A 10,030-nucleotide genomic window follows, 5' to 3' on the forward strand; every position below is an offset into this window, starting at 1 on the left:
TTTAAATGAGAGATTTTAATAATGTTTTCTTGAATGCAGTCATTTTGCCTCCTGATTTGCTGTCAAAGAATAAGAATAAGGACAAATGGCTTTAATTAAACAAAGACAGTGTTTGCTAATTTAAAATGCAGTCATGCGGGCCAGCCCTGATGGCCTAGTGGTTAAAATCTGCCTCACTCCACTTTATCGGCCTGGGTTCAATTCCTGGGTGTGGAACCACATCACTCGTCTGTCAGTAGCCATGCTGTGGCAGTGGCTCACGTAGAAGAGCTCAAAGGACTTAACTATATACAACTATGTACTTGGGCTTTGGGGAGGAAGAAGAAAAAGAGAAGACTGGCAACAGATGTTAGCTCTGGGCGATTCATTCCCAGCAACAAAAAAAAAGATACCATGTGTCACTTAACGACAGCGATGCTTCTGAGAAATGTATCATCAGGCGATTTTGTCTTGTGAACGTCATAGACTGCACTGAAGGGAAAAACATTTGCCACCCCAAAGTGTGTCTCTTTAACATGATTATTTTAGGCTGATTATTTCTAAGAAACAAAAGACTCAGCAAGTTTTTCTTGTTACCTTCCCCTTAATTGCCTAAAAGAATTCAGATAAAAAAACGTGTCTCAGGAAGCAAGCTATCACCTGAGCATGACATGAACTGGGTGGTGGACAGGGAGGAACCTAGAAAAGTCTGTCTGCTGGGCTCCCCTCTGTGTCTTCTGTTTCTGTGTGGCCAAACAAGCCCTTGTTTTCCAAAAGTTTGCTGCTTTTCTCCTACCTGTGAATTGTCTTCCTTCCCTTTGAAGTCCCCGACTCCCCCACCCCCAACAGCTTCTTTGTCTTTAGCAGAGGATGGTGTTTAAGGTGAGGGCTTCAGCCGTTTTGGCGAGTTCTGCAGTTTTCTTGGGTTTCTCTCATGTGTACATGTTATTAAACTTTTTTTTGTCTTTCAGTTGTTACTCTGTTCATGTCAGTTCAATTCTTAGACCAGACAGAAGAACCTAGAAGGGTGGAGGAAAATTTCTTCCTCCCCTGCAGTACTTACGCAGACCTAGACGGTACAGCCTCCTACACACCGAGGCTGGATGGTACTGATCTCATGGGACCGCTGTCATATGTGCAGTCCATTGTTGACCCAAATATTGTTATGCTGTGCATGACTGTATTCAGCAAACGTGTTGCAATGTTGATCTTCCCAAACAGTAGCTGCCTTTTGTTCTTGTTCCTTTCTTGAGGGAGCACAGTAAGTGTGTGTTTTCACTGAGTAATGAACTTGCCAGAGTAAGATGATGAGATCACATGGTCTCATCAAGTGTTTACAGTATTAGTACATGTTATTCACATTTACATAACCCAGATGTGTTCTCCAAATATTAACGTGGGCATAAATGCAGAATATCTAGCATCTGCCTTTCCCCTTGTCTAGGAGTTTGTGGCTCAAGAGGACGAGTCAGAGATGTGGATGGAAACTTCACCCGTTTCATCCACCCTCTTCTTTCTGTGCTTCTTCCTCACCAGCCCTGATGATCCATCACTTCAGACCCCTGTGTTGTCAACACCCTTTAGTTTCCTTGTCCTCTTACCCTCTGACCCTGGGTCAGTTGAACTGTGTCCCGCCCCGGACTGCTGAGCACAGCTACAGACAGTGTAGCCTGGCTCTCCAGCCTCTGCGGAGCTCTCGGCGCGGAACCCTCAGTAATCCCAGTACCTTCCTTGGGTGGCTCCTCCGTGAACCATCCCACCATTCTCTCCACGTCCCTCGTTCTGCAGACTTGCCTTGTGTGTTACAAAGGAAATGTGGGATGGACCAGGTTACCTGCTTCAGCTTCTCTTCTGTGCTCCACCCACTCTTCCTTTCTTCCTTCTCTCCTCAGCAGATGGGGCCTTCCTCGTCATCTGCACTGATTCTGAACCTGGCCCTGGAGCTCGTCTTCTCTCGCTCCCCCTCTGTCTTGATCCATCATGTAGCCCTTCTCTTTCCTTTGTTGTTTTATATATTTTTTTTTAACCTTTCCTGACCTACTGATTACAAACCTGCGTAAAGTGATGTCATCCTAACACAGTAAATAAGCAACGTATTTTCTTGTGACATCATGTTTGTCCCCCCGTCCTGCTCTACTCCTTCTTTCTCAGCTTGTTCTTGAAAGAGCAGTTCAGTCTCTGGGGGGCTGCTTCCTTGTTTCCTGTGCTCTCTGCAGTTGGGCTTCTGCCTCTGCCCCTCCACTGTGGGTGGAACCCTCCTTCTTGACGCTTTCTTGTCTTAGTTTGTGCTACTTTGACCTCTTTTTCCTCCTTCACTGACTTCTCTCTCCTCCAGTACCTACACATTTGTATTCCCCAGAATTTCAGTTGCAGACCACTCTCCATACCGTTCTAGAGCAGTGTCTTCTGTTTCATAGCTTCAAATTCTGTGTGTGTGAATATTTACCTCCTCCCTCACACCCACACTCATATACTAACTCGATTGCATGTCTCCGTTTGGTTTTCTCTGGAATCTCAATGTGACATGTCTAAGACTGAACTAATAGCCATCTCTTCCACTTGAAGACTACCAGTTTTTCTCTCTCGGGTAATGGAGCCAGCACCCTTCGTTGGCCACACTGGAACCTGCCTCTTCCTTCCTGGAGGCCTAGCCAGCCACTCAGTGCTGCTGACTTCCTCTCCTCAATCTTTCTCAAATTCGTCTTTTTCTTCTTTATTCCTACTATTTCTTCTCGGGTTTTAGGTCTTTAGCATATTTCATTTTTCAGTAGTCTCTCACTGATTTCCCTTCCTCTGAGCCAAAACCCCACTTAAATTGATCCTGCACATGGAGGAATTTAGAGTGAAGTCCTCGCCACCTCACTTTCCTGCTTAGAATTCTTCGGTGCCTTTCCATCATGCGTAGGATAAAATTCATTCTCCTTGGTGTGGCATACAAGGCTTTTGTGTCATGTACTAGGCTTTTCGTTAATTATTATTGGACTGAACTGAAGTACTCAGTGAGGTCAGAATCCCCAAGTAGGTGGCGCCACCACTCCTGTGTCCCTGCCAGCAGGGGAAGTTGCCTGTGAGGGAGGCAAGTGGAGGAATCATTTTTCTGCCCCTTTTGAGAAACAGATTAAAAATATTCCTTTGAGGCACCATCTTTTAGGATTCTTTGTTCAATTTCTGTAAAGAATGTCCTTGGGATTCTGATTGGGATAGCATTGAATCTGTAGATTGCTTTAGGTAGTATGGACATTTTAACTATGTTTATTCTTCCAATCCATGTGCATGGAATGTCTCTCCATCTCTTTATGTCGTTGTCAATTTCTTTCAAGAAAGTCTTGTAGTTTTCATTGTATAGATCCTTCACTTCCTTGGTTAAATTTATCCCAAGGTATTTTATTCTTTTTGTTGTGATTGTGAATGGGATTGAGTTCTTTTTCTGTTAGTTCATTGTTAGTGTATAGAAATGCTACTGATTTATGTATGTTGATTTTATACCCTGCTACTTTGCTGTAGTTGTTGATTGTTTCTAATAGTTTTTCTATGGATTCTTTGGGGTTTTCTATATATAAGATCATGTCGTCTGCAAACAGCGAGAGTTTTACTTCTTCATTACCTATTTGGATTCCTTTTATTTCTTTTTCCTGCCGAATTGCTCTGGCGAACACCTCCAGTACTATGTTGAATAGGAGTGGTGAAAGTGGGCACCCTTGTCTTGTTCCTGTCCTCAGAGGGATGGCTTTCAGTTTTTGTCCATTGAGTATGATGTTGGCTGTGGGTTTGTCATATATGGCCTTTATTATGTTGAGGTACTTTCCTTCTATACCCATTTTATTGAGGGTTTTTATCATAAATGGATGTTGGATCTTGTTGAATGCTTTCTCTGCATCTATTGAGATGATCATGTGGTTTTTCTTTCTCATTTTGTTAATGTAGTGTATCACGTTGATTGACTTGCGGATGTTGAACCATCCCTGTGTCCCTGGTATAAATCCCACTTGATCATGGTGTATAATCTTTTTGATGTATTGCTGCATTCGGTTTGCCAAAATTTGGTTGAGGATTTTTGCATCTATGTTCATCAGTGATATCGGCCTGTAGTTCTCCTTCTTTGTGTTGTCCTTGTCAGATTTGGGGATCAGAGAGATGTTGGCTTCATAGAATGTGTTAGGGAGTACTCCATCTTCCTCAATTTTCTGGAATAGTTTGAGAAGGATAGGTATTAAATCTTTGAATGTTTGGTAGAATTCTCCAGAGAAGCCATCTGGTCCTGGACTCTTATTTTTGGGGAGGTTTTTGATTACTGTTTCTATTTCCTTACTTGTGATTGGCCTATTCAGATTCTCGAGGCACCATCTTTTAAAGCAAAAGCTACACTGTAGGAATCTTTTAGCTCTGTATATTTGTGAGGAGGTCAGCAGTGAGGGTGGATATTTACTTTCAAGAAGGTTTTTTTTTAATGTTTCTATCAATTATCCCTTTGCTTTAGAAAAAATTTTTAAATGTTCCTTTGCCTCCTTCTCATCCTGTAATTTATTGAACGTTTATGGAGCGTGGGCTGTGTCAAGCAGTGTGCGTAGTGCCCTGGAAAATTAAGGAGATGGGCTCCCGTCTTCAGGGAGATCACAGTGAAGCAGGTGGGGAGACAGAAGCATTGCCATGGAGAGGGATCAGCACCACGACAGTCTTGTCCACTGGCCTGCGGGGACCGTCGAGGCAGCCCGCCTGGGTTGACCGGAGCCCAGATCCTCCCTCGATGCGTCACGGTTTGGCCCCTGTGTGTGTGGCGGCGCCCCGTGCTCTAGTCGCAGGGACACCCCCTGTCCCTGAAGGCGCCGCCCTCCGGCCCTTGCCTCCTGCCTGCCCTTTGATCCGTCTCAGGACCTGTTTCTGGTTTCTGCTCACCTTTTCAAGTACCAGCTCAGGTGCTGCACCCTGCCCTGCGTAACCCAGAATGTTTGTTGCTTGCCTCTCTTGCCCACAGAACTCTCCTCCTGTTCCGATAGAAGGGTTAGCTTAGTGCGTTATCCGTTTGTATCTCTCTCTCCTGTTAGACTCATGGCTTTTCAGAGGCACATGCTGTGCTTAGTCATCTTTACACCATGATGCTTAGCTGGCATATTCGTTAGAGCAAAATACCAAATAGGAGTCTTACTTAACTTTACTGTTTTGTTTATCACTTCTTTTGGCTTAAACACTAGTATACTTTTTAGTCTTCTTAATACTTATACCTGCCAGGCATTCTTTACCTTTGTTTAGTACAGTTCATTCAGCTCACAGGGGACTTAGAGCACCTACTGTGTGCTAGGTTTGTGTTAGGAACTGGGGATGCAAACATGAATAAGGGCCATCCCTGCAGGGAGGAGCTCGCTGTGGAGGGAAGAAGACAGAAGTGGACAGACAGCCTGTCACAGTTTCTGCTCAGTAGACAGTGTGAAAGGCGCTGTGACCCTGGGAAGGCTGGGGTGCTCTGGGGGATGCATAAGGAGTATAATGCACCCAGGTGCTTGGAGCCAGAGAAGGCTTGCTAAAGGCATTGCTCTCTGCGTTGAATCTTGAGAAAGGAAAGAAGCAGGAGGGGAGCAGCATGGAAGGATGTGAGGGACCAGATGCTCTGGGAAGCTGTTTGGTATGACTGGGTAGGGCTTGAGCAGAAGGAAGGGAGTCTAGACTTCATCTGTACACAAGGGCCAGATTTTAAAGGGCCTCATGTCATAGTGACGAGCTTTGAATTTTTTCCTGAAGGTCATGAAGAACCACTGAAGAATTTTAAGCAAGTTCGGATCACGTTTATGTTTTTAATGTTTAGTAACTTCCTGTGCTTCCTTCCCTGCCTCTTTTTCAAATCTTCTCACATTCGCTCTGATTCTTTCTCTTGTTTGTAAGTGACATTTTGAATTCCTCCTTTGTTCATTTGGAGTGTGGTTGAACGCTGAAAGTCACCGTAACCTCTTACCTTACACTTCTGTGGGAAAGAGAGTTAGCTACACAAGCTCTGTCAGTTTTGCCAGTGTTCTCTGTGTGAGTTACTGCTGAATTTTGGGTTGTATTTCTCTCTAATGAACTATTCCAAATTTGTTTTTGTCTTATTTACCAGTGAATTCTTGTCGGGTGGGGTACATAAAAGATACTGCAATGACTAAGAAGAATCAACATTCCTGCCAAACCACAAGTCTAGCATCCCTCTGGAAATTTATTAAAAGAGGGACATGAAATTCCTGATAAGTCGTAATTAATTCCATGAATGAACTTATTTAAATAATGTTACATGTGAGACTTTAAATTGTTTTTTTTTTTTTAGATAATTTTAAAATGGGCCAATCTTTGCAAATTAAACTGGAAATTTGAGGTTTCTGTGAAGTCTGCCTCATATTGTTCTCACTGTCACTGAGCAAACCCATCAAGCAGTTGTGTGAAATCTAGCTGCAGCTGTGCTCCCTCTTAGGCTTAATTTTCCTCATCAGAGTAACGCAGGGCGTGTGTTCCATGACTTCTAAAGTCCTTTTCTGTTTTATGATTTTCGCAGCCTACATCTAATAATTTTTTCCACCTTATCGTTCATGTAGTGTTCACATGGTCTTCTGAAGAAGCCATGGGTAGCTGTTGTAGCTGTCCAGATAAAGACACTGTCCCGGATAACCATCGGAACAAGTTTAAGGTCAGTAAGATTGTGTGAGTCCTTCTCTCGCTGCCTGCTTGGCTGTTGTCCTTCCACTTCACTTGATACCTTACACCTCACTTTTGTCTCCAGACCCTTTCATTGCCCTTTTGGTCCACTTTGCGTTTCGTGTTCTAACAAATGACGACCACGTTTTCTTACGGTGTGGAATCCTCTTTCCTTTCCCTCTGGTTCTCTGTGTCCAATTAACCATACAGTTCTGGTGATACTTTTTTTAGAGCTCCGTTCTGTAGTTGCCCTTCAGTCCCATCACCGCCTCCCTGTCACTGCTTCATGCCTGGACCATTTCTTAATAGAGCCCACCTCCCATCACCTTTGTGATCCAGCTGCGGTTGGCGTCAAGTTAATCTTCCTATTTCATCATTCTAAAACTTCCTCTTTTTCAAATCTTCTCACATTTGCTCTGGGGACTAGATGCTCTCCTCCTTACTCCTCCATAGCCATTTAGTGTCTCTCGTAGTCTGGCCTCAGTCTGCCATAAGTAATAGTCATTGGATCATAAGACCTAGGTGTCAGTCACAGCCCTGCTGCTTCATAACTTTGTGACCTTGGGCAGGTTACATTATCACTAAGTCCTTGTTTCATTTTTGTACAATGGAGAAAATAGTATTACCTGCAGTTTAGGATTGTTAAGAGGATTAAAAGGGAAACATGCATGTAAAGTGCTTTGCCCAGCCCCAGGGGAATGGCAAGTCCTCCCCACATGTTATCTAGTCTTCATAGTCTCCAGCCATTTTCCGAAACTCAGCAATGCAAGGCCTTCCCTTACGTGAACTCCACCAGTCTTGTCTTGGTCTCTCTGAAATACCTTCTTTGCCTCTGCTGTAACACTGTATCTTCAGGATGTACCCTACGACTCCTGACCCACCAGCTGTCTCTCTGAACTGCCTTTCCTGTCTAACTTTCCTTCTACCTGAGGCCCAGCCACGTCCCTCCTCTTCTTGTGTGGAGGCTTCTCCAGTAGCCCTAGGCCACCGTTCCTACCTTTTGCAGCCTCTGCTGCACTCTCTCGTCAATTAATGACATCCAGTTCTGTGGTGTTGCCTTGGTGTGGGTGCCCTGTCTTGTCTCCCCAGTGGGAACATGGGTTCCTTGGAGACAAAGTGGGTATCACGCTGCTGCATTACCCACACCCTGCACACATTGATTGACGAATGAACTGTCAAAGGAGTGAACAGCTGAGCCAGTCAGCAGCTGTGCATTTTCCTGACAAGCTGGTTAAATATGTGTGTGACTGTCAAGCGGGAGCATTATGTTCGCACTAATTAAACTTTCTTTTTTAGGTCATTAATGTGGATGATGATGGGAATGAGCTAGGTTCTGGCATAATGGAACTTACAGACACAGAACTGATTTTATACACTCGCAAGCGTGACTCGGTGAAATGGCATTACCTCTGCCTGCGACGCTATGGCTATGATTCGAATCTCTTTTCATTTGAAAGTGGTCGAAGGTGTCAAACTGGACAAGGTAGGTGGAGGCTTTGTTGTTTTTTCTCCAAACAGTATCACGGTGAAATACTGTTCTTTCAGTTATTCTAGATGTAGTGTTTAAATTAATATTTTACCTTTCTCCTGATAGAAAAAATCCCCCAAATAGTGGATTGTTAACAAAAGGGATATAGTAAACTGTGTATTCATTTGTCAAGCATTTAAGCACATTCTTTATGTCAGGAGTTTTGACTCATTTTAACTTTAAGGTTTTTAGTAAATGATTAGTCCCAGTAAATTGACTGTGTGTCTTTACTATTATACCTTGTTGGGGAAAGAACGTAAACTTTGGAATCAAACAGAACAGAGTTTGGTTTTTTTGCTACTTACAACTTGAATGGCCTTGCACAAGTCACGTGACCTTTGTCGAGCATCAAATGTCTTCTCTACCGGAGGAGAATGATAATCCTTCCCCTGCAGAATTATCATCCAAATTAAACAGATAATGACTGTAACCCTGCAGCCAGGGCCTGTGCAGTGGCAAGGGACCACGTTAGTGAGGATGAGTTGGCCCCTGTTGATAACAGCAGACTAGAGTAAGTATTCAAATCTTGTTTTTGTCTACCTTATTTGGGGCCACCTCCTTTAGACAAATGAAAATTATTCTCTCAACTTTCTCTTGGGTTTTTGTTTTGAAGCAGGGAGTATCATTAATTTATCAGACATTTATTTGAAAAGGCTTTCTTGCTATTGATGCACAGATGCTTGCTTTCCAATTCTGTTCTTTGACAGATGCTCCTGTATCTTTTTTAAGGATGGGGTAACCATTTTCCCTTCTGGTTTATATCTGCAGGGATCTTTGCCTTTAAGTGTGCCCGTGCAGAAGAGTTATTTAACATGTTGCAGGAGATTATGCAAAATAATAGTATAAATGTGGTGGAAGAGCCGGTTGTAGAAAGGAATAATCATCAGACAGAATTGGAAGTCCCCAGAACACCTCGAACACCTACAAGTAAGGACCCGTTTCCCGCTTGTATTTTGAATAATGGACATTTATTAACTACAGATTCTGGATATTTAATCTATAACATGTTGGAAATCACCTTTGGCTAATATAAGTATGATCATCAGTTTTTAAAAACTGTTAGCTATGAATATAAACATTTTTACTATTTAAATATGCAGACATTAAGTGTTCCATATTATCTAAAATGTGAATGGAAAGTTGAAGTGGAAGGGCACTGTTTGTGTTCTGACTTCTGCTGTGTCTTGCCAGAAACACTTTCCTTAATCCTCGCAGTGCAGATTGCATTCCAGTTCATTTTTTTCTCTCTGCCCTACCCCTGTGTCCTGCTTTTCTTCTTAACCAACCAACAAACAAAAACTCAGCTCCAGGATTTGCTGCTCAGAGCCTGCCTAACGGGTGTCCCCGATACCCCTCCTTTGGAGACGCCTCGTCCCGTCCCTCCAGCAGACACCCCTCTGTGGGAAGTGCCCGCCTGCCCTCCGTTGGGGAGGAGTCTACACACCCTTTGCTTGTGGCTGAGGAACAAGTAAGTGTGTCCCCCTGTCTAGCGGGTAGTAGGCTGTTGGCGTTCAAGTGGTGCCGTGCTGAGACTTGCAGATTTTAGTCAGTTTGAGTTTTAGCTTTCATTGTTTGCATGTGACTTTTGTAGTGAAGAATCAGAGGAAATAGTGTGTATTTGCTGACGTATGACCAAATAAGTACAGGTATTGCAGGCAGCTTAGCATGACAGTAGTTTGTGGGTTCACAGGAGAAGGGCGTCTGTAGATGAAGACAGACATGACTGATGGCCGGTTCCTGTTATAAGACGGCCACTGGATTGGAGTTATGTGCTTTTTGTGTCGTAGTTTTATCATTGATGGACTACTGGCAGCAGGCAGACTTTGTTGTCAGTGTTTTATGGAGCCATTTAACATTCCTGACTATTCT

General features: G+C 43.5%; 1 protein-coding gene across 12 annotated transcripts in view; it reads left to right on the forward strand.

Annotated features, from left to right (window-relative positions):
- Positions 1-10,030, forward strand: part of FRS2 (fibroblast growth factor receptor substrate 2) — a 120,463-nt gene that overhangs the window by 103,927 nt on the left and 6,506 nt on the right. For all 12 annotated transcript variants that reach the window (XM_070271912.1, XM_070271909.1, XM_023643992.2 and 9 more), the window contains 4 exons: positions 6,534-6,625; positions 7,930-8,116; positions 8,930-9,088; positions 9,466-9,629. In XM_070271912.1, the coding sequence (XP_070128013.1) occupies positions 6,560-6,625; positions 7,930-8,116; positions 8,930-9,088; positions 9,466-9,629 (576 nt within the window). In that variant the 5' untranslated portion in view covers positions 6,534-6,559. The remainder of the gene's footprint in view (positions 1-6,533; positions 6,626-7,929; positions 8,117-8,929; positions 9,089-9,465; positions 9,630-10,030) is intronic.

The sequence above is a fragment of the Equus caballus genome, chromosome 6 (genome assembly GCF_041296265.1).
Source record: "Equus caballus isolate H_3958 breed thoroughbred chromosome 6, TB-T2T, whole genome shotgun sequence".
Classification (NCBI taxonomy): domain Eukaryota; kingdom Metazoa; phylum Chordata; class Mammalia; order Perissodactyla; family Equidae; genus Equus; species Equus caballus.